The sequence below is a fragment of the Miniopterus schreibersii genome, assembly GCF_964146895.1.
Source record: "Miniopterus schreibersii genome assembly, chromosome: 9".
Classification (NCBI taxonomy): domain Eukaryota; kingdom Metazoa; phylum Chordata; class Mammalia; order Chiroptera; family Miniopteridae; genus Miniopterus; species Miniopterus schreibersii.
In genome coordinates, this window is record NC_138118.1 from 71,243,646 (window position 1) to 71,268,075 (window position 24,430).

Below are 24,430 nucleotides of genomic sequence, written 5' to 3' on the forward strand. Positions count from 1 at the left end.
CTGAGAGAACAGACCTATGTACTCTGATGCAGCAGGGGGGAAACTGGGACTTGTGGTAGGGTCACCTCTACTATGGGATCCATGATAGAAAGGTTAACTAATGTTCTCAGGGAATAAGCCAGTCTCTATTGTGAAGTCTTTGGCTGGGACTTGTTGACTGGCAATCAGTAAAGAAATTGCTTTGTTTTCTAATTTTGACTCCAGTGCTGCATCAGCATTCCAAAGCATTGAAGCAATAAAATAGACAAAAACAACTGGCTGCTCTTTTTTCAGCTAGTCTGAACAATGGCCATTTTTTAACAGCCAAATCAGGGAGAGTTTTAGATTGTGCTGAGGGACCCAGGAAAGGTGATGGATGCAAGGATTTTACTAAAGCTATGTTAAGTTTTTAGTCTTCCAGATTCACACAGCTATGCTTTGTCAACATAGATGCCAATTCATACATGTATAGTTACTAATTTTAGGAGCAATTTCTAGGGACACCTGCAAAGTTCTCATATTGCAGGTAGTGCTCTAAATAGAGGAATACTAAAAAACCTGAGTTATTGAAAGTTATTGGAAATAATCCAAACTGGTGGTTTCTTTGAAAATATATTGTGAAAATAGTAACAAGTAGAGGACTTATTGATCTGATTTAATATTTACATAGCTTAAGTGAGAGAATTAACAGCAAATTATGCTTTTATCATTTAATAAACAGGATAGAACAATGGTGCACTTTTCCCTCAGAAAGATGTATATAATCTTATTATGTTGAAAATCATTTTATTTTTATTTTTTATTTTTTTAAATATATCTTTTTATTGATTTCAGAGAGAGGAAAGGAGAGAAAGAGAGAGAGATAGAAACATCAATGATGAGAGAGTCATTGATCGGCCGCCTCCTGCAGGCCCCCGACTGGGGATCGAGCCCGCAACCTGGGCATGTGCCCTGACCGGGAACCGAACCCCAATCGCCTGGATCCTGGGTCGATGCTCAACTGCTGAGCCACGCCCGGCCAGGCTTGAAATTCATTTTAAAAATCCTGATGAATAAACATTTTAGTTTTTTCCTCTGTCTTTCATATTCTCTTCCAATCACCTAATTTTAAAAAGTCTATTCCTTTTCAGATGTTTGAAAATGATGATAGAACCACATTAAAGCATGATGCAGAAATTTATTCCATGGTATTTGTCATTTTGGGTGTTATTTGCTTTGTTACTTATTTCATTCAGGTAAGCTTTCAATGAATTAAACAAGTTTGAACATGATTACTTGTTTGTGTTACCTTCTCAATTTGAGTTAAATATAATAACTAAATAAAATATAAATAAGTAAATATAGTAACTGTTACAAAGAAATAGAAAAGAGAGAGTTAAGAATAAATGTAGATTTTCTTTTTGTTTTCCAGGGATTATTTTATGGCAGAGCAGGGGAAATTTTGACCATGAGATTAAGACACTTGGCATTTAAAGCCATGTTATATCAGGTCAGTGTTTAGGTGATTTTTTTTCTTATTTTATTTAAAATGTGCTTTTAAATATTTGAGCTTTGAGTATTTCTTCAAGTCAATTTCTTGACATAATCTTTTGCTCATTGAAAAACATACTTTTTGTGTTCCAAGCAGCATCTGATGTCAGAATTCTTATAGTTTTCTAAAAGAAGCAAGTCCAAAATTATATTCAAAAATACAACTTATAGAAAGCAGGCTTAGGGTCTGTTCCTCATTCCTTGCATATTTCTTGACAAATCTTTCTTTAATGTATAATGTAGTATTCTGGGATCAGAATGAAAGATCAAATTAAAAAGGAAAAGGAAAAGTAAGAGCTATAATATCTTGAAGAACATATTTTAAAAGGAATTAATTTCCCTTGTTCTCATCCATGTGCACAGCTTAAGTTTTTTTCACTTCATACTTCTTAAAGCAGCCAATCTCTCTTCCCTCATCGGAAGAGTTCTGAATTCAGATAACATCAGTCTAGCTGGCAGGTCAGCCTGCTGAACACAGATGATCGATCACACTTGTGAAATAAATGAAACTAGGTAGATTAAGTAATAATCTTGAGAAGTGAGTCTTGGGGGCAAACGGCAGGAATGTCTCAGTTTGGCAACTCAAAAATTCTTTCAGGAGGCTGAGTTGTATTGGGTTTCCCTGAAAGGCAGTGATCATTTTGAGCCCTTCACCACACTTTCTGTCACCAGAGCTCACTGTGCAGGAACAAATAGCTTCCTGCCAGGTCATTTCTTTTCAGAAATAGAGTTCCTGTCACTCCATCCAACTCATCAAAACCAGTTTTACATCTTGTGACTTTTAGCAGTAGCATTCGGAGGACTACTGTGTAACAAAACTTTGCTTTTGTGGCTTAGGGAACTAGGAGATACCAAATGCAGTAAAACAAATGGGAGGTTTCCCATAGCAACCTAATGCTCCAAAGCAGTTTGTGCCCTCTGCTCAAAAAGGTTCAGAGACAACTGCAGACACTCCTTAATCCAGAAAAAGAAAAATCTGCTTGAGGGATCATAACCGATTTAGTGCCTGCACATCTCACTCATGTTAAACTTAGTACTTTAGTTTTGCTTTTGTTTTGTTATTTATGAACACTTTATGTCTTTACTGCAAATCTCTGATGAAATAAGGTGGAGTTTTAATTAACTAATACTATATTTCACACTAGTTGACAATATTTGCTCATTTTTGCTTTTCTTTGTGATTTATGTTTTTTCATGTTCTAGGATTTTCAATTTCTGGGAATTTCTGAAAATGTTCCCTGATTGTCTGAATGCTTTAAACAAAGGAGTATACATTGTAACTGTAAAGCATTACTTTGGAATTCCTCTGTAGAGGTTCACAGCATGCTTTTGGTGGAAGAGTCTCAAGGTCACAAGCCAGTTTAACGCATAGATATAATTAATCCAATATCCCGATAATAATGGACATTAACACACTCTGCCTAGCATTAGCCTTGTGAACATCAGGACAGTAACATTCGTGGATAAAGTAGCTTCTGCCCATAAGAATGCACCAATCTATAAGCCATAAACTCTGGTCCTTCAAAAAACACACATGTACAAAGTCACACACAGAAACTCTATGCTATTCATGTTTTTAAATTGCCTCATAAATGTAACTCAGCCCTCTCTGCTTATTGTTTGTTTTCCCTTTTCATCCTAGAGCATTCTTTTTTTGCTTATCTTTGTTTTGCTTTTTTTAATTGGAGGAAAATAAAATAATAGTAATTTAGTCTTTCTTTATAAATATCTTCCCAATTTCACTTTTGTCTGTAGTAAGGGAAGCTCTTAATGTTCAGTTTTGCCTAACTCTTATTACCTGGTTTTTGTCCTACAATAAGGCTTTTTAAGGCTTAGAAAGCATGCTGAGACTTGCAGTGCTTTTTATAACCATTTTGAAACATCATTTGAGGTAGAAGTATTTGTGGAATCAGGTGTGGTCTTTTTGTAGGTAAAAATATATATATTTTTTATTTGATTACTTGAGCTCCTTCCAGTTGAAAAGAATGTTCTAATTGTTGCTGACTTTAGTGGTTGTAATAACTCATTGCTAATTGTGTCTCAAAGCTAAATTTATATATTTTAATGATAAATATGGACCTATAGATCTACTGGGTTTTTGAACAGATTTGAACTTTATTTTTGCCCATTACTCTTTAAATTAGATTGACTAAGTCTTCTGTGAGAGGGTCTCTAAATCATGATGATGGCATTAAATGGTGATCACTAAGAGATCTCAAAAAAGCTACTTCCAAAATGATTTTAGGTAACAAGTACTGAAGCAGGAGAAACAGGTAGTGAAACTTAACTATAATACTTCAGTTAGATGAGAGGTAGGATAGTTGATTAAAATCTCTGGCATCTAGTTACCTAAATTCAAATCTTGGCCTCAGCACTTGCCAGCTGTGTAACCTTGGGCAAGTTATTTAATCTCTCAGTACCTCAGTTTCCTCATTTTAAAATATGGATAATCATATCTACCTCACAGAATTACAATGAAATTTATTTCTAGTAAAATTATTGGCAGGGGGAAAAGTGAATTTACTAGTATCAAAAAACCTGATAGCCTTATGTATAGTCATTTTACCATCAGGAATAGAAGAGACAAGCTAATTTTTACTCAACACCAGTTATGTTCTAGAAACTCTGCTAAGTGTTTGAGCATATATTGCTTATGCTGAGAAACAATCCCTAGAGTATACAATTGCTGACTTGAAAAGCAGTTCTGTACAACTTGTTGATTGAACATCAGATAATAACTAAGACTAGTCACATATGTATCCTATGCTTTGTGTGTTACTATAGAATCAAGAACGTAATATTCAATAATGAATTCTTTCTACATTTTAACATTCCATTGCGTCTAATAATTCTTTATGCAATTCATGTCATATTGCAGTGTAGAAACAATTAGAACATTTATAGTATATTTTTTTGTATATACAATAAAAAACAGGCAGTGTCTTCCAGTTCAAGAGTACTATAGTATTATTGTTGCTAATGTCAGTTCACAATATGTTAGGCTCTTGATTGGGGTTGTGTTTCACAGTGACTGTGTAGTGTACATTGTGTTCTCTATAGGACGCCCTTTGGGTATCTGGGACCCTAAACTCTTTGGGACATTTTCCCAATTCATGGGCTTAGAAAGTAGTGCTGTTAAGCCAGGGTTGCCTTATTCCTTCACGGGAGTTTTTCTCACATGACTTCATGATTAATGCACAGCCCTCATATGTTAAGCTTTTGCTTCCTTAGTTGGCAGAAATCTGTATGTAACCTGGGCATCAGGTTCCTGGTTGGGTTGGTGTAAGTCCACAGTTATTTCATTCACTAAAAAATGTCATTTTTCAGAGACAGTCTCCACATAGTTTGAATCCACAAGAGACATAAGTGGTTTGAGTGAGTGGGAGGAAACATTCAATAGCTAATAAAAGGAAATCAGTATTCCTTGGGTTGAGAAGTGCTAAGTGCTGTGTGTGTTTGCTGTTGAAAATGAAATTGGGTGTAAGATGATGTTCCTACTGCCTGTCTTTGACCTGTCTCCTTCAGATTGCATGCTTCTTGGCTGCAGGGGCCTTACAGTAGCCTTCTTCCTTCTTAGCTTCTCACAATGGCCAGGCTTGTAAAATCTAGAGGGTAATATGAAGTGTCAGGGAAAATCTTGCCTCTGTGGGTCCTAAGAAGGAGGTGGACCTTTTATTATTAATTGGTTTAGGTAGAAATTTTGGAAATATTTCTAAGTTCTATTGTGCATTCCCTTTTTAAATAGGGTCTGCTCTCCACAAATTACTTGTGGAGTAAAATTACAAATTACTTGGTAGTTCAAACTGACCATTTTTAACATTGATTATTATAACAATATTGTGGCACAGCAATGAGTCCAAGCTGTTGAACTTAAGTTTCAGTTTATATTTAAGTATAGATCTTTGTGAAATAGGAAACATAAGTAATTTGATCCATGATATTTACAAAAATTAAGTGTGTGTGAGGAGGCAGGTAAATGCCCTGTGACATAGTACAGCAAAATAACTCAGAGAATCTTTTTGATAATCGTATGTTAATTCCTATTTTTCTCTAGGATATTTCCTGGTTTGATGATAAGGAAAACAGCACAGGCGCCTTGACAACAATATTAGCCACAGATATAGCACAAATTCAAGGAGTATGTATACTGCTTTTATTTTTAAATAGTATATGTATGTGGTATGCCTGTGTGCACAGACACACATGTCTGTACATATATGTTAACTGTACTGAGATGACTCACATCTTTAAGATCAGGTAAGTCCCAGGTCTAACTGAGAGGTCTCAGTAAAAGATGTAAGGAAGTTTTAATAAAAAAAGAAAGTTAATTTTTTTTTCTTCCCCTAGAAAATGAAATCTCATTTACAATCATGTCTAACCAGTCAGATTCATGTGTACATCTGGAAAGGATCCTGTGCTAGTTGTTATACAGATCAAGTTAGAGATATGTGTAATAATGGCTAATCACGTTGTGCACAAACAGAATGTTTAGGCGTTAAATTCAAGATTGATGACAGAATGACCAGTATTTCAAAGTGATGCTTAAATAAGTGTAGGGATTCGGGTAGTACAGAAGAGATAAAGAATAATTTATTAATTTTCTTCCAATTATTTTAAGAAAATTAACCTTTTTATCACAAATGGGACTTCAACTATGATTGAGAAAATGAGTGTAAAACAAGCTTTCATACTTTTGATTTAAATGAGATAAAGCTTCTAATCTCTTTGTTAAAATAAGAACTCTAGCAGTTATAGACTCTCCTTTTTCCTTATGAATGTGGGAGAAAAGGAAAGTCAGTGATGTACCTTGGTATGACAGAAAAATCTTAAAAGTATTTTTTATTTACAAATATTAAAATGTCAATTACAGCATTGCTACTAGAGCAACAAATTATCAACTGAAACAGCCCATCAAAATTGCATTTTATTTTGGAGGCTACTTCCACAGGACATAGCCACTATTCTAACTTCTGTAACTTCTCTAAGACCTCTTTGTTCAATATATACATCCAAGGATAGATTTATATTACCAGAGAGTAAAACAAGTTGGTTATAGCTGTAAATATTCACACACATCCATACTGGTTTAGAAAACTAATTTTATCGTACAGAAAGATCTCAAGAGGAAAGGGGCATCGCCTTTATCTCTTCCTGAAACTCTTATTGATAATTTTGAAGGCAAGGCTCTAAATTTCATTAGATAGTATTTAAATTTTAAAATAGGGCTGAGGAACTAAATTTCACTGGTGTAAGTAGGAAAAAAAGTGATGGAATTTCACTTAAAGTAATGAGCATAGTATTAATCTTCCATTGCACAAATAGAATTATGTGAATGACAACATCTTTATTTAGGAATTCCAGGTTTCACTACTTTAGGCAGAAAAATTAATTCCTATAATTCCATTTGAATCCCCATTCTACAGAATTTACTGTGGGAATGTTTTTCTTACTACCTACCATTTAGATATTACAAGAATTCAGTGAAAAGGCATTCTTACTGGCAGCTGTATTTTATATGTGAGCCATCTTTTAGCAAGTATTTACTTTAACAAGAAAAATTAGGATTGAAAGACCAACATTACTTTAAATTCATTTGTTGTTTCTAATAAATAGTGTTGTCTCTCATCAAGAGAAATTAATAAGAATATTTGTGAGCCTGATTCCTTATAAGCAGACTAATACAGTTTGATCACTTGAAACTTTATTGTTGCAGTTAGTAAATGTTGATCTCATAATAACTTCAGGACAGGTCAAATCATTTTCATTGAATGAGAAGTAATAGCTAAAAAAAAAAAAAAAAAGTTGTAATACTGATGGCAGATTTTTAAAGTTGTTGGATTTAAAAAGCAAAATAACCAAAGAAGGATTTCATGAGTGAGACTATGTCTACTAGCATGGAATTCACATAAACCCTTGCTTTCCCATGTAAAGATAAATTCATATAGAACTTGAATGAATGCTCTTTTTATTGAAGGAAGAATTATTTACCAGTCTTATTTGTCCACTATTTCTTTTCTCACAAAGACATACCACACTAGCAATGAATCACGAAATAATTCAGGGTCATATTTCCTATCATAGCAATTTAAGACCTATTTCATCTCAGTTTCTTCATTATGTAATTTCAGTTAATTTCATTTTATCAAATGTATTAGGGTGAATGTTGATAAAATAGCTCCTTAATAACAATAAGCATTATTTTGAAAACTTTATTAATGACCAAAAATATATGCTCCTGGCCATTTTTTAAAAACTTTGATACTTTGAGAGCCATGTTAGTGAAATAAAGTCATAGGACAACATGATTCCTGAAATAGTTGATTGAATACAACTAATTTAGCAGTCTGAAGTAATGGTGTATTGCCAGTATATCTGTCCAACAGACTATTTTCTGTGTAATATGTAGTTTTACTAAAGGTATAAGGCCATTTTAGATTCTTTGGAAGACTAGATTCCACAAAATTACAAAGATATTTTTGCTATATATTTTAGCAACCCCTTTTCATCAACCAAAAGTCTTACTTCATTTTTGTCCACAAGAAAGTGTGTTATCGACCACTATAGTGTATACTTGATGTAATACTGATAGACCCAAATGTTAGTTACAAGAATTCTTCTCATCATAACTATAATTATATTGCCCAAAGAAATAATTTTTAAAAACTCAGTTATGAATTCCAAAGGCCCAATGAATTGATTAGGTATAACTAGGTTGTCATTATCTGGACAACGGTGACCTCATTTCTTGATTTAACTTTTTGACATGGGAAATGTATAAAATATCTAGTCATTACTTGTGATTCAAACAATGTTAGTAGTCATCAAAATGACTTTACCATAGTATAAGTTTGGCATAGTATAAGTTTGGCATATAATCAAAATGACTTTACCATAGTGTAAATTCGGCATATAATTTCTGTTTTGCCTTACAATTTTAGGTTGAATTCATTTAGAGACATTACCAAGTCTACAGCAGCAGAAGCTAAAATGGTTAAAGATGGTTCTTCTTGTAAAGAAAAATTTTAATCTCAGCTCTGAACTCAAAATATTGCAATGAAACTGTCACTGCTAACCTCTCAAACTTTTGTGTGGCAAGGCAAGTCAAGATAGTCAGCTTCCATTTTTGACAAAAATTGAAATAAAGATGGTTAAGTTTATAAGAGCAAATGAACTTTACCATTCACCATACTGGTCCAATAATGTGTGATAAATTCAGTTATTTTCCACAAAATACTTGCTGATGAATAATACAATTAATAATAATTTTATTACATTTTCACATAAATTTGTCCAATTAAGCCTTTTTTCTGCTCTCCAAATATTTTTCACCATCATCAGTTATAATACTTCTTAGCAGATTCCACTTCGGGTTGTACTGACTTAGCTTTTTCTCAACTTCTTTGAAAATATTCTCACCTGTATTTGTTCGATGCAGACTCGTCATAGCAGCTAACTTTTCAGTCACTTCAAACTCAGCATTGGCTCCTCAAAAAACCTACAGTTGAGCAGTATCAGTAATATATGTCAACCCATCAAGGGCCAGATAAAGCTAATCAAAATAATCTACCTTGGTTTGTAATTGACTATTATTGCTCTCAAGGTTTTCAACTTTTTGAGCAACTATTCTCACCAAAACACTAATGGTCTGATGCAAATTTATGCTTTCTAAACACATTTCTTCTACTGCTGCAATAAAATGATTTAATTAACTCACTATCCATAATAATGACATTCTTTGCTTAGCTAATAAATGAGCCACTCAGAAACTTAATTTTAGCCTCATTTTCCCTTTTTTTTTTTTTTTATGAAGAAATTATATTAAGATGAGATACTTCATTTTAAATTTTCAGGGAGTAAGCTGGGGCAATCATAGGGCTCACCTTATTTGTTTCCCATCTCTTCCCTTCGTTGCCTTAAGTTCATTACCTTGAAAACAGTTGGTTCATGTGTTTTGTCTATTTTTTTGTTTGTTTTAGATAGGAGCATAAAACTACTCCATTCCTTCCGAGTTAGCCAGAAACAGAAATCCTACCATATGGAATTTTCTTTCTACAATTGCGTACTGAGTTTCCTTCCCTTTATTTTCTTATGCTAGCCATTCCTCTTTGTATGCTGTAATTTTCTTATACAAGTTGTATTCATCACATTTAGCATAGTGCCTTAGACTTGGTAGGCAGAGACACTCCATAAATAATTGTTACCTAAAGAATTATTTAATCATGATTTTCTGCTCTTTGTCTCCAAGAAAAAACCAACTGTATCTTTGAGCATGTTCCTAAAGGATCTAAGGAAGTTTCATTAAATTTTCTGATTCCAGTTCTAAATTCATTCCAGAGGTACACTGTTCTTATATCTTTAAGACCATTTTCCTTTCATTCTTACCGCATTTTTTCAAAGCCAGATGTCTGTTATTTTCTGTTCATTCTTCATGGAACAGGAAAATATATATTCAGATTTTTCTTATTCTACCACCATCACCAAAAGGCAAGGTTTGTGGCCTGTTCTTGGCTGAAATGACTGAATATTTCAATAAGTTTCTGGTAGCTTAAACTAAAATACCATATAAATAGGTATATAATCTTCTTTTCAAGCAGCAGATTAGTCACACATTGGGTAAACAAGGATATGCAAATGCAGGTAACTTTATAGAAAAGTACGTGCCAAGAAACATTCAAATAGAAGACTGTCTCACCAAAAAATTGGCAAGTTTACACTTAAATGTTTTGAGAAATGAGGTTGATGTGTATGGTCCTTAGACTAATTTTAAGTGACTCAAATGTTTATGTACTGTGGCTCAGTTAGGCATCTCTACCTCTTTCTCTAACACATTGCATAACTTTATACCTAAAAACATTTCTCTCCTCATCCTTGGACTCTCAAGAGACAGAGTGTAAGTCAGCATTAACTACCAAATGACATTCCTCCTTCAGCCTCAGAAGTCTTATTAGAGTTCGTCTGTAATACCCTAAGACACTTACAATAGGTTTCTGTCCACCTTAATTTTCAGTATTTAGTGGTTGGTTTGGTGTTTGCTGTTGTTTGTTTTTACTTTCTTGGAGTTTTCTTTGGTAACTTATTGGGAAATTGATGATTATTGCCAAATGCAACTGAAGCCACAAAAGTTTTTCTTAGGAATGAGGCAGAGCCCTGGGGGCAGAAAGGGCTTTTTATTGTTGTTATTGTAATGAGTATACTAATTTGGGAGTACTTTAGTGAAAACTGACATCATCTTTTAGAGAAGCAATTTGACAATAGCTACCAAGAATGTAAGAGCGTATACCGTTTAACATATAACTCTAGACTAAGAATTTAACATTAGGAAATAAAATATAAGCACAAAGATTTCACACAGAGACACTCACTACATCTTTGTTATTAATAGTGAAACATAGGAAGCAATCTAAATATTTTTGAAGACTACTTATAATGACCCTGGAAAAAGCTTATAGTATAATGTAAAAGGATCAAAGCAGGGTAGAAAAGGCTACATGCACATAATAACCCTAACTCGAATATGTATATATATCTATGCCTGGAAGGATGTAAATTTTAGCATTATCTAAACCTTTTCCAACTGTTGTACTTTCATGATCAGACCAAAATATGTTTTAAAATGTGAATTGTGCCCTGGCTGGTAGCTCAGTTGGTTAGAGCATTGTCCCAATATGCCAAGGTTGTGGATTCAATCCCTTGGTCAGGGCACCAAAAAAAGGAAAAAAGGAAAAAAAAGTGCATTGATATTTTGGTTGATTATAGCTGTGTTTCTAGGTAAATAAGGTTCTCATTTTTTCATCCCAGTACCAAAAGAATAACATTTTGTTTATTACATTTCACATGTCCTACTGAAAGTTGATTCATAAGGTATGTAGTTCTTGTAAAATAGTCTTAAACTTATTTCTACTTATTTAAATGTTTTAAAATTTTCCTTTGCTACCTTACACCATGATGTTTCCAACTCCTTTTCTACTTTGATATTGTTTCTTTAGACTTTGCTTAGTGAAACCAGGTTATACAGTGCAGAAAGGGAATGCAAGATGTCATATCTAAAATGTACATTTTAATGAATATCCTCAATTATTCAATCCAACTCTACCATGGCATAGTGGCTGAGTGTGCCAGCCTTCCATCAGTGCTGGAGGAAGGGGCGGGGCTGGATTTGGAGCGCACATACCCTGAATGGGCACACGTGTGTAGCAGCAGCCTGATGTGGAAATGCCAGACCAGAGCAGAGTGAAGAAGATATCCATGCAGGGGAGAGGCAGGGGCCATGATGGCAAACTGATTACATACAGAGAGATTAATCACATGAATCTATTAAAGAAAATGAGAGCCAGGTTTCTCACTATTGAAGAAGGGATAACAAATGTTGGGAGAAAGCTGGAAATAACCTTGTGGTGTTGGATTGGAAGTAGGTATTGATGTGAACTAATGCATTTCAAGAAATATAACTAGAGAAATAAATGAAGATTTCAATGCGTGCATGCATCTACACACACACACATTCCGAAGTTCTGTCTACTGTCACTTAACTAACTAATAATGAGCACAACTGGCACCATATATTGATTTTGAAATAACATTCTCCACTACAAGGAATCAAGACTCCTTGGAGAAAAACAGATACCAGGAGCAGGGTCTGGAAAATCTTCTTGTATCAGAAAGTAAGGACTTATTTAAAGAATGATAGGAACATGTCAAAGGATAACAGTATCAGACATAAGGTAGACAGATAAAGCATAATGACTCCATAGTACAGGACATTTTTTAAATATGGGTATTATTTAATCTCTAAATATAAATTCGAAGTTAAAATCTAAGTATAAATCCTAAAAAAGGCTACCTTGTTTTGCAAGAAACTATAGCAGCAATTCTTATAAATTTTAAATTAACTGACTTTTTTTCCAAAATATTTCTGACTATAGGCAACAGGTTCGAGGATTGGTGTCTTAACACAAAATGCAACTAATATGGGACTGTCAGTTATCATTTCCCTCATATATGGATGGGAGATGACACTCTTGATTCTGAGTATTGCTCCGGTACTAGCTCTGACAGGAATGATTGAAACCTCAGCAATGACTGGATTTGCCAACAAGGATAAACAAGAACTTAAGCATGCTGGAAAGGTAAAATACAGACTATTATTATCACCATAACATTTTAAGAGAAAATCAGAGCTCCCATCTTTACATATGTTAACTTCTTTCTTAGAAATGTCTATAAAGTGGTGTATATGTATTTAAGTGCACACAGACATGTTAAAGATGAGGTATAGATCTGTTCTAGCAATAGGGTACATGATTTTGATCATGGACTCTGGAGTCCAATTGGCTGAATGAGAATCCATATTCTATCACTAAAAAATGTATGATATGAGCAAGCATGTCAACATTTCTGGACTTCAATTTCTTCATCTGTAAAGTGGGAATAATAGTGTCCAGTTGTACAGTTTTGAATTACACAAAACAACACTGAGCATTATTATATGCAAAACACTTAGAATAGTGTCGGGACAAGAAGTACTCAGTAATGTCAGCCATTATTACTGTTACAGTATCATGGGGGAATTTGCTAACGTGATTCCCCATTCTCAGATATTGAATAATTACATTTTCTTGAACAATTCTGGGTATTTTATTTTTCAAGAGAAAGAAGAAATATAATAGTTACTGAATACAAAGTGGTACACTTTTTTAGTGATAGTGCCTAAAACAAGATTTTAGATAAGAACCATTTTTATGTTGATAAATATGAACAGTTTATTTAATTTCTTGGAAAATGCTTTCACATACTTAAGCTTCTCAGGATCAATCATAACCATAAAAATAATCATTGTGTTGGAAATTTAGGGAAACATTAGTATTGTATAATAACATCTAGTAATTGAAAGAGAGGTCATTTGATCTAATCTGGTGCTCAAAGTAGGACTCCCTTGTACAACATCCCTGTCAACCTGTCAAGTGTCCATCCATCTCTACCCACCCTTTCTTTCCAATGGCAGGCAGTGCATTACTTTCCCAGTTCTTTTGCTTTTTTTTCCTTTTCTTTTTTTTTTGGTGGCCATCTATCTTACTTTTCTTAGCTTTCATCTTGGTCCAAAGCCTGTTTCTCATGACAGCTTTTAGGAAGTTGCATTATGTAAACACCGAGTCTTGTGTTGGCCATCCATCCCCAGGTCTTTAAGCTGTTCTCAGGATATAGTTTCAGAGATCTTTATCACACCGGTAAACATCCTCTGAATATGAAAATTATTTTAATATTTCTTTTGGTTTGTAAGACAGTGACTATCACAGTTGGCACATTATAAATAGCATGAATACTCATGAAGAGGGATGCCAAGCACATGACTCATTAAAATCTGGTTTCCAGACCCTTGGATCTTTCCACCTCTTGCACTAGATCTAGACCCTTGGAAGGTCTGCTTGGGCACTACAGACTGAACCACTTACTATGTATCTGCCTCAGCCACAGTGAAAAGTTGCTTAACTCTCCCTGTATGCAGATTATCACAACTTCCAAATTAATGGGGCCCTAATTAATTATGTTTTACTCATCTGAATTTTATGTTATGAGCTTTAGTTGTATATGTGCCCTTTGATTTTTTTCCTTTTTGTATTATTAGAGTAACCACAGAATATACAATCAGTAATTCCAATCAAATAGGCAGTAGCTTTCCCAGTAGTTTTAAATCAATTTACCAAACACCATAACTATTCTAAGCCAATAAAACATATTGCTCCTTCTTTGGTTGCATATGTAGATTTTGACAAATCATCAAATGTTTTATTTTTTATTTTTTAATTAATTTATTTATTTTTAAATATATCTTTATTGACTTCAGAGAAAGGAAGGGAGAGGGAGAGAGAGAGATAGAAACATCAATGATGAGAGAGTCATTGATCGAGCCCGCAACCCGGGCATGTGCCCTGACCAGGAATCGAACCCTGATCGCCTGGATCCCAGGTCAATGCTCAACCGCTGAGCCACGCCCGGCTGGGCCAAATGTTTTATTGTTTAGACTTAAAGTGGCCATATTAATTTTTTTTAAATGACTGTTTTCTAAAGTTTTAAATTTCTCCATTGTGAAAAATGGTCACAGAATTTTTTTTGTTCATTTCTGTTTTTCCTCAAGGCCTTAGTATTCTTACCCATTTTCCTTTTATACCACAGAATGTTACAAATTGAGGTTTCTTTTAGTTCATTTTTAAATTAATGAGAATTTCAAACAAAACATCAAAATTGAGAGTAGAATCCAGGTTTCCTTACCACAGTCCAGAAACCTAGTCCTTTCCTGTAACCCAAGTTCTCTTTCAGAGACCACCTGGTGTCCACTTAGGTTTTTCTCTGTCCCATAACCTACTCTGCCAATCTGGAAACAGAATGTGAAAACAGGAAGGTTCTCTTTCAAGTCAACATGTGTTCTCATGTTCAATAAGCTATTCTAAGCCAAAAGTCTCCTCCATTTTGGATCCCATGTGTTTACTCCTTTTTAAAAACTATGTAAAATATGAAAACATTAATTGTATTTAAATTAAATATCTTTTTTAAGTTCACAGACATCAAAATGAGAAACTGTTATAGCTATACAGAATTCTATAGCTACACCCCATGTTACCTTACTGCAATGTTCCTGAGCCTTTTGGTTGCTATATGCCTTTCTGTGCTAGAATGAAATAGTTATTTATTTGATTCTCAGCTGTCTTCTCCTTGAATTATCTTGTAATTCATAGGACAATTCCTTTACATAATTACATATGAACATAAGGCTCAGTAATGTTTGATCCTTCTGCCTATAGAAATTCAGTGAAGACTTGAAGGGGGCTAAATTTAGGTCAGTGGACTAAATCCTTTCAAAAGAAATTTTCCTTGAGCCTATAATCCCACACTGTTATTTTCTTATCTTATTTTGGGGAAAGAAGAAAGAAAGCTAAGAAAACTTATTAGGAAAACTTACTGCCTTGGTGTACTTAGTATGTCCCCTGTGTAAGTGACTGAAATGCACAATCAGGAGAATTTTAACCATTATTAATTTTATTTCTATCTTTTATTGTCCTGTTTTATAAGGTAGCAACTGAAGCTGTGGAGAATATACGTACTATAGTGTCATTGACAAGAGAAAAAGCTTTTGAACAAACCTATGAGGAGATGCTTCAGACTCAGCACAGGTGACTGTAGATTCATACTGACTCCATTAACGATTGTTTGTTCCTGTAAAGGCTGTCCCTGATGACCCCAGTGATTTGCCTGTCAATTCATTTGCTCTGGACTCTTTCCTAATAATGACATATCATAATTTCTCATTTGACGTCGCCAAGAGAAGACTAGAAGAGGAATCGGGAGCAAGCACCGTTAGAATATGTTTTAGGTCCTCCCACTTTGCCAAGTGCTTTTACTAAGTGTGCACCTTTTTCTCATTTTCCTGAAGTATGGCTGAGGAAATATACTCAAGAAAAAAACACAGGACTGCTGAGCCTTTTAAACTGAATCTCTGAAATGACTATACTCAATAAGTGTGACCACCCCTTTTAATTTTAAAATATTCATTCTTATCACATTTACTCAGTGATCCTCTTTATATTACTTTATCAGAGAGATAGTTTTGTACTCTTTTACACACATGCTTGTGGTTGGTACTGACCTTTAATTTCACTATTTATTCTCCTAGTGAAAGATTAAAAGATAAAATATTTCTAAATACTTCTAAACAAAATCTCTTTAATTTTTTCATAAACTGTCCTTTCACAGACTTATCCATTCATTTGAAAGTAAATAGAGGCAACTTTGTTAAACTGAATTAAGTGTAAAGCTATAGGCCCTGGCTGGGTAGCTCAGTTGGTTAGAGCATCATCCCAATATACAAGGTTGTGGGTTTGATCCCCAGCCAGGGCACATACAAGAAACAATCAATGAATGCATAAATAAGTAGAACAACAAATAGATGTTTCTCTCTCTCTAAAATCAATTTTTTTTAAAAAATTAAGTCTATAGCTATAGAGAAAATCATTACATTTTCTGTTTTCTCTCTAATAATTTTCAGTAGTTAAAAAATAACGTTCTCTCTAATTCTTAGAAAAATGCATATCCCCTAAATTACATGTCTAATCTTCCATTGATTACTCTAGATTTATTTAAATGTTCTAGGTATACCTTATGACCCATTACTTAGTAAATTTTGTGCATTTCAGAAATACCTTGAAGAAAGCACAGATCATTGGAATCTGTTATGCATTCAGCCATGCTTTTGTATATTTTGCCTATGCAGTGGGGTTTCGATTTGGAGTCTATTTAATTCAAGCTGGACGAATGACCCCAGAGGGCATGTTCATGTAAGTTGTACAAAAATATAAAACCTGTAAATGAGTCATGTACTTAAATTGACTGGAAAGATGTCTAGTTTATAGGCATTATCATTTGAATCATATATGTGGGAAAGGTATGCTGGGAAATTTTTAAATCTTTTTGCTTTTTTTTTTTTTTAAGTGTCTAAAAGTTTTTTAATATCTGTAAGTACAGCCTAGCTGGTAAAATACTGGTAGTGATATAATACAGGTAATCTCAGTTAAATTCCTAAGCAAATTGCTCCTTGTTTTAGTTTATTAGAATTTGGGAGTGTTGGGGGTAAACTGTGCCTCCTGGTCATCCATTCCTTCTGGAATTTGTGAGGCTTCATGAAACTCTCAAGGTGGAGGTGACTTTATCAAATATGACTGTAAACCAGTGAGTTCTTTGCTAAGCAAATATTCCAGAAGAAACACACACAAATGAGTATTTCCCTTCAGAAAAGTGACATTTGGAATTGATTATGGCATCCCAATTTGTTAGAACTTCTCTTGGAATTCTGTTCACATAGTTATGAATTTTGCATCTCTGCTTCCTTTTCCAACCTTATCCACCAGTGCCTTTTTTGTGACCTGCATGTCAGCCCCACACTTGCCATTTCTGTCCCTGGAACTTCCATCTCTTTGCACTTGCTCTTCTTTCTTCCTAGTACAATCATTCCCCAGGTCTTTGCTGAGTTGCCTCTTTCTCACCATCCAGGCCTCTGCTTCTCAGAGGGATTTTTGCTGATGGCCCTAAGTAGTCCCCTTGCCGCTCCTCATCATCACTCTCTATTCTATTACCATTTTTTATGTATAACACTTACCATTATATAAAATTATCTTTTGTATTGAGCTCATAGACTGCAAGCTCAGGGAGGGCAGAGCTTAACCTGTTTTGGTCACTAATGTTTCCCTAGAACCAGAAGCAGAAGCTCGGCACGTAGTAGGCACATAATAAATATTTATTGAATGAATGTCTGAATCAAAAATAAAGGGGGAAATTTGAACTGCGTAATTAAGCGGTCTAGTCATTCCTGGAAATGTGCTTCCAGAGTCGACTTTTTCACATTACTCCTGTTTTTCACAGATTCTTCTAGTTTTCTCCCCTTTTACAGCCACATTTCTAACACCAGGTACTTTGGTAGCAGGACTGGGTCTAAGTCAAAGACAACCATTTATATAAAAATGGGATGTTTATAATCAGGAATCTACTTCTACATACTGAGATTTGTTTAGATTAAAGCTAAGTAAAGAATTTTCTTAGTGAATGATACAACCTTGCCCTGGCCAATGTGGCTCACTGGTTGGAGCTTCAACCCACCACCAAAAGGTCACAGGTTCAATTCCCAGTCAAAGACACATACTTGGGTTGCAGGTTCCATCCCTGGCCCTAGTAGGGGCTTGTTCAGGAGGCAACCAATTGATGTGTCTCTCTCTATTGATGTTTCTCTCTCTCTCTCTCCCCCTCTCTCCTCCCTTCCACTCTCTCTAAAAAAAAAAAGAAAGAAAAAATCAATGGAAAAAATATCCTCGGGTGAGGATTAACAAAACAAAACAAAAAAATGATACAACCTCAATATCATACTGATCACTATCATGCCTGCAAGTGAAATCAGGCAAGATGTTTCTTAAAAAGGACCTTTCAAGACTGCCAACCATTCTGTTCATGATAATCACTATAACAACAAACCTTACTCAAATATTAAGGATTTTTCATGCATTATCTGATTAATCCTCTCAACCACCTTGTGAAAGGTTATGATTCCCATTTTATAGATGGGGAAAATTAAGACTCAAGGAAGTTACCTAACTTGCACAAAGTCACTTCATTAGCAAGTGGCGGAGCACAGATTTTAGCTCATGATTCAATATGGCAGAGGCTTTGCTTGGTAGACATTTTTTTAATTATTATTGTCATTATGATTACTTTTGTTACTAATTCTGTAGACAAACTTTCACAAAATCTATCTGTAAAATTATTTTTTTTAAAACTACTTGCTTAGTTTTTTGAACATTTGATTATTTAGAACTGTGCTGATTCTTAACATAAATGGAACAAATAACTTGTTCAATGTTACTTTATGACCTTAAAGTATAAGAGAATCAAAAAGCCGCAATACAAGTCCTTCTCTTACTGGTGTACCACACTTCCTGAATTACTTTTCATTAAATTCATAAAAAGGGTCATTTCTGGAGATAAGCATTTTAGCTGTCAGAACATATGTAGAATATTAACATTAAGAGTAATGATTAAAAAACAATATCACATTGGTGTTTTGCAGTGTCCTGAGGAAAGGAAGAAACAGGGAGCTATCTGAGCTAAGGCAACTAATAGCACATTTTGAGTTTTATTCAACCAGACTACAGACGAAATAAGGATACCCATACTTTTATAGTATGGGCAAAGGAGTCTCTGGGAAATATGGGTACAGGGATATGAATAGATGAGATCTGTCTTTAACATCAAATTCTCCAGCCTGCTTGGAAACCCAGTATAGCGCCCAACTACCATGTCACAAGTGTCCCTTTAGACACACTACATTACACCTGGCCTAGGTTCTGTGCCTTCCAGCATCTAGGGTGATAGACAGCTTTCTATCTAATCAACTAACTGAATGGAAGAGTTTTACAAACATACTCCCTCCTACTATAACTCTCCTTAGATAAAAAGAACCTAGTGTCATTCTCTAAAAATCAGTGGTTTCCTAACTCACCAATCAAGGAGCTGGTTAAAAATGCAGCTATCCGAAGCTCACCTCACAAATATAACTCAGATATTTGTAGATCTGGTACAGGGCAGGGAATCTACAGTTTACCAAACATCCTAGATTATTCTGAGGCACAGAATCTGAGAATCACACTTTCTTTAAGAAATAAGAGCATGGGGACTGGATCCCAGGCTGCTGTCCATAGTTGCTTTAAATGTTAGGGTTTTCTTTTGGCTGCTACCAGAAACCTCCTAGAATTATATAAAAATTGGGGAAATCATAGTTTAGTTTATTGTTAAAAATAAAGATGTTTTATTCACCCAACAAAATGTGAATGTATTTTCATGATTTATAGCTACAGGGATGGGTAGGCTGTCTGTTTTTTAGAAATGACAGTGTGCCTTAGAAAGGGATATGCACAAAGGGAGTTTTAACAGCAGAATCCCTTGATGTGCTCCTAATATCAGTTTATCAGCATGGCTACTATTAGCCTTAATTTGTTCCTCTTTAAAAAAGGCAACATGTATTTCTTATTGTAGGAACTGTCTCCATCCATCTGTTATTATAGAAGTTTCTCTGAAATGAGTATTTTTTAAAAGATGATAACATTTTCACTCTGCTGCCTTGCAATGAATGCATAGCATTTAGAAAATCTCTTGTTTAGGTTCTTATACACGTTTAGTAAAACTCTCCCCCTCTACCTCTGTTAGCCCTGGCAACACCTTTGATTCACTTCATTATAAATGTGCACACTTTGAAAATTACAAAATCATTTTCTCCTCTCTGATTTTTAGTGCCTTTAAGTTAGTTTCTGGCTCACTTGCCTCTTGCAGTATAGTCCAGAAACCACTATTGCCCTGCAGAGGTTTCCGTAACTCTTCATACCCCCACTTCATAGCTTTCCTCTCTGTTTTTTCCTTCTTTGCTATACCTATTAGCAGGAAGCGAAGTAGGGCACATGCTAAGAAAGAATCAAAGCACGACAGCCTTCAGTACAGTAATAATAAGGCCACCGCCGTGAAAACTGCCTGAGAAGCAGAGCCAGGCAGCTTTTGTGTTGTGGCCTCATCCCCTAGAAACCCAAGTGCAGTTCTTGACAGGAAATCATATAGGACTTTGAATATTCAGTGTAATTACAGAGCAAAAGAGCAATAGAGGTAGGTTTTCAGTAAATATTGATAGTTGGTTGATAGCCTGAAGTAATTAGGGATAGAAAGAAGCAAGCTAGGCCACCACCACCATCTTTGCTCTAGGCTGGGAAGCCGTGGAAGATGTGTCATCATTGTAATCAGGAAAGCAACCTCACTTAGCCAAAACAAGGAAAGTCTTTTTATGCTCACTGCAGTGGCACCCACCCAACTCCTGAGCCAGCCCTCCAGAGATTATCCAGAGGGAGGAGGACAGGATGAGAAATCTGAATAGAGGGGTCAATGACTGAAGGGATCTAAAGGAGACAAATCAAGGGAGATTTGGTATCACAGGTCCTCTGAAGATTCTAATACAGGAAACAAGTGGTAACAAACCTCAACATGCAGAGAATGAGAGCTCAAGCCAGCTTTCCACTGGAAAGAGCACCATGTAAGGAAAAACAGTGAGCAAGGATGTTCAAGTTTCAGTCCTACACTTTCACAGTTATGTGACCCTAGGCAAATGGCCTGATTTCTGTGGGCTGGAGTCCTCATTTGTCAAGAAGCAATAGAGTTCCTGCCGTCCTTATCTCCTACATGATCAAATGGCACCGTGTATATGAAAACATTCTATAAAACCCAAAGTACCAAATAAATATAAATTGTATTCTTTTTGTCATTTGTTGAGGAAGGAAGTTAGGATGGGAAAAAAAGAATTTGGGGGTTATTATATGGATGTTAGGAGGAAAGAGTATGAGTACTGGAATAATTGCAATGGCCACCTCTGTGAAGAAAGATTCTCTGCCTTCCAGTCAAAAAAAGGAAATTAAGTGGGAACTTCAAAAGTTGTGATTTGATCTGCTGTGCTAATCTATATCTATAGAAGTGTGAGAGCTTATTTTCCAATAGGAAGTATGCCATTAACTTTCAGTTCTATGAGAATAATAACTTAAACATCTGTTGAGCATTATACTAAGCACTTTATAATATTTTTTTTAATGTAACTTCCATAACTTTCTTAAGCTTAAATTGTGCATGGAAGAAGAAATCTTATCTACAGTTTATCCTTATATGTATATATACTGAATTTATACTGCTATATTGAATGTATAGCAAAAATCTTTGGGTTGATAGGGGTTGAGGGAGAAGAATATTGAGCAAGAAGAAGTCTGGGAAGGATTTTCAGGTACTTAGGCATCAGGAGTTTGTTCAACATGAAAATAATTTCTGAACTATGTAATGTTTCTTATAATCTTATATGCATGAAGGGATATATAAGCAATTATTATAGATTAATACTTTAAAAAATGAGTTATTAGTGACTTTAAAACTTTTGTCATTATAGCAAATCATTCCCCTTTATAAATTCCCAAATAGGTGAAATTTCCCAGACAAACAATGACATGGGATGCTGGCCTGAACATTTCTCTGGAGTAAGCTCTTGGTTCAAATGCCCACAGGCGTTTGGACCAGATTTGAAGGATGTGGTTTAACTCTGGCATAGAGTTACAGCACTGGTTGTGCAAAACATACTTTTTGAGTAGAGGTGAATTGCAATTTAGTTCACTCTAGCTAATTGGGCCAGACTGGGTTAGGACAGATTCTGTTGCAGACTAGTCTTGGCCTGTCTTTTTCCCACCTGGGGGGAAAAATATAAAGAAGGTGAATGTCCCTAACTCAACATCCAGATCACTCAGTATAGTCCTCATCACCATCAACCACCATCCCACTCACCCTTCCCTCAACACACACACAGTAAAGACAGCGTCAGGACTTTGAACTGGTATTCTGCCTCCTCTGCTGAAACTCCTCTTCTTGCTCTGTTGTTCATTCACCTCACACAGACACAAGTTCTCAATGGAAGACTCCTCTTCCCATCTCGGTAAATTTCCATTTTATGAGGGACCTGACAAAGACATTAGCCTCTGTAGTCTATGCCTAATGCTTTAACTGACTTCTAATGGTGGAAATTTTAGGACAGGTAGATATTCTGGGACATGTCAAAACAGAAGAGGAGGTATTTTTTCTAGTGTTCTGAGAAGCCTCTCTTCCTGTGGAACTAGAATCCAGGTCTCCTGACTAATAATCCAATTATCTTCCCATCTCACCTGCTGACACTTGGATTAGACTGAGGCTTAATTCTGATTTAGTTTGATGTTTTTCTTGCATTAAGAAAAAAAGAAAAACCTCTGATATGTTACCTAAATTCAGTAACCACTTCTAATATTTATAGTTGGGTATTAGGTATTGTGAATGGCATTTTGAACTTTAAACAATTTCTGTAAATATTAGTACTAAAAATGCCTTGACATCACAGAACTAGTGGCTACAATAATTTTAGCATCCAACATCTAAGCAAACCGGCTGTTTTTATGTTTTATACTATGTTTGACCTTTGTAAAGACAAGATTCAGGACCTGAGGTCTGGGTCACTGAAGAGACTGCATCAACATCCACCCCTTGGTAGATGCCATCTCTGGAGAAATTCATCAGTAGCTCACACCTGTTTACTTTTCTGTGATCCAGCAGAGAAAACAAGCAACTGGGTTCTGCGATATCCTTTTACTGACTAATGTTTAAATATTATCAGTGAAATTTATCCAGTCTTAGTTGAATTATATGTTTAGCATGCTACTGAGATGCATTATGTTTCATTCCAGTAAAATGTTTTCATGTCTAAAATGAAAAAAAAAGAATAATATTTAACCATGATCATATAGTATGCCACATTTCCGTGAAGGCTCTGTATGCTTCCAGGTAAATCTGCATGCTTACCATTTTATAATTGACATATTTTGAAACTGAGATCATAATCTATAGCAAACTTAAAACATCAAAGCTCTTCTTCCAGTCTTGTTAAGGTATATTTTAGTCAGATTTGGTGGGGAGTTTAACAAACTCTGTATGCTTTACTTTCTTTAAATCATCAATTATCTATTCTAACTACATTATAGTATATGCAAAAACAGGAAAAAAATTCATATCTAGGGTGTGAATTCAGATCTCTCTTCTGGAGACTCATCCTTCCTGTTGTCAGTTAAATTCTCTCTCATATCTCCAAGCAAGTGAGCCTTATATCAAGGTGGCTAAAAAGTCTTATATTCACTAGTTAGGGCCTTTGATCTGTGTCTCTAATTGGAAGAGAAATTTTTAAGATTACCTGAGCTTCAAAGGTTATTGTGGTGTCCAGAGCAAAGGATGATCACTGTGTAGCAGAAAATTACAAAGGATATGTCATTGTTGGGCCTTCAGCATTGGCGGTGTTGTCTGGATCAAAAGATTATATTTCTGTGCCTGCTTTCTCCTTTACTTTTAGAGCTCGATTGTTTGAATTGCACCTAAGATTCACCTGCTTTCTCTTCTGATAGAGTTTTTACTGCAATTGCATACGGAGCTATGGCCATTGGAGAAACACTTGCTTTGGCACCTGAATATTCAAGAGCCAAATCTGGGGCTGCACAACTGTTTGCTTTGTTGGAAAAGAAACCAACTATAGACAGCTATAGTCAAGAAGGGAAAAAACCAGTAAGCACAACTATGATTTTATATGTCCACTTATTGTTAATTGTCCATATTAACAGCTTGTCTGCAGGTTGGACTGTGACTATATAGTGAAGCTGAAGGAAACCAGGGCTTTTAAGCAACTTTGTGAAGTCCAGTAGTGAAGACAACAAGAAGTACAGATAAAAAAATCTAAATGAAAGTAACAAACCAATGTGCAATGAGCAGCTCTACAGAGAGGAATATGATGTTTAAAATTAAAATA

The 24,430-nt window shown here is 35.1% G+C and overlaps 1 protein-coding gene across 1 annotated transcript in view; it reads left to right on the forward strand.

Moving 5' to 3' along the window:
• The window catches only part of ABCB5 (ATP binding cassette subfamily B member 5), a gene marked incomplete at both ends in the record, with an annotated part of 76,737 nt that overhangs the window by 42,974 nt on the left and 9,333 nt on the right, over positions 1-24,430 (forward strand). The window contains 7 exons of the mRNA XM_081147374.1: positions 1,110-1,214; positions 1,391-1,468; positions 5,564-5,647; positions 12,432-12,635; positions 15,574-15,674; positions 16,695-16,835; positions 24,033-24,189. Coding sequence (XP_081003500.1) covers positions 1,110-1,214; positions 1,391-1,468; positions 5,564-5,647; positions 12,432-12,635; positions 15,574-15,674; positions 16,695-16,835; positions 24,033-24,189 — 870 coding nt within the window. The remainder of the gene's footprint in view (positions 1-1,109; positions 1,215-1,390; positions 1,469-5,563; positions 5,648-12,431; positions 12,636-15,573; positions 15,675-16,694; positions 16,836-24,032; positions 24,190-24,430) is intronic.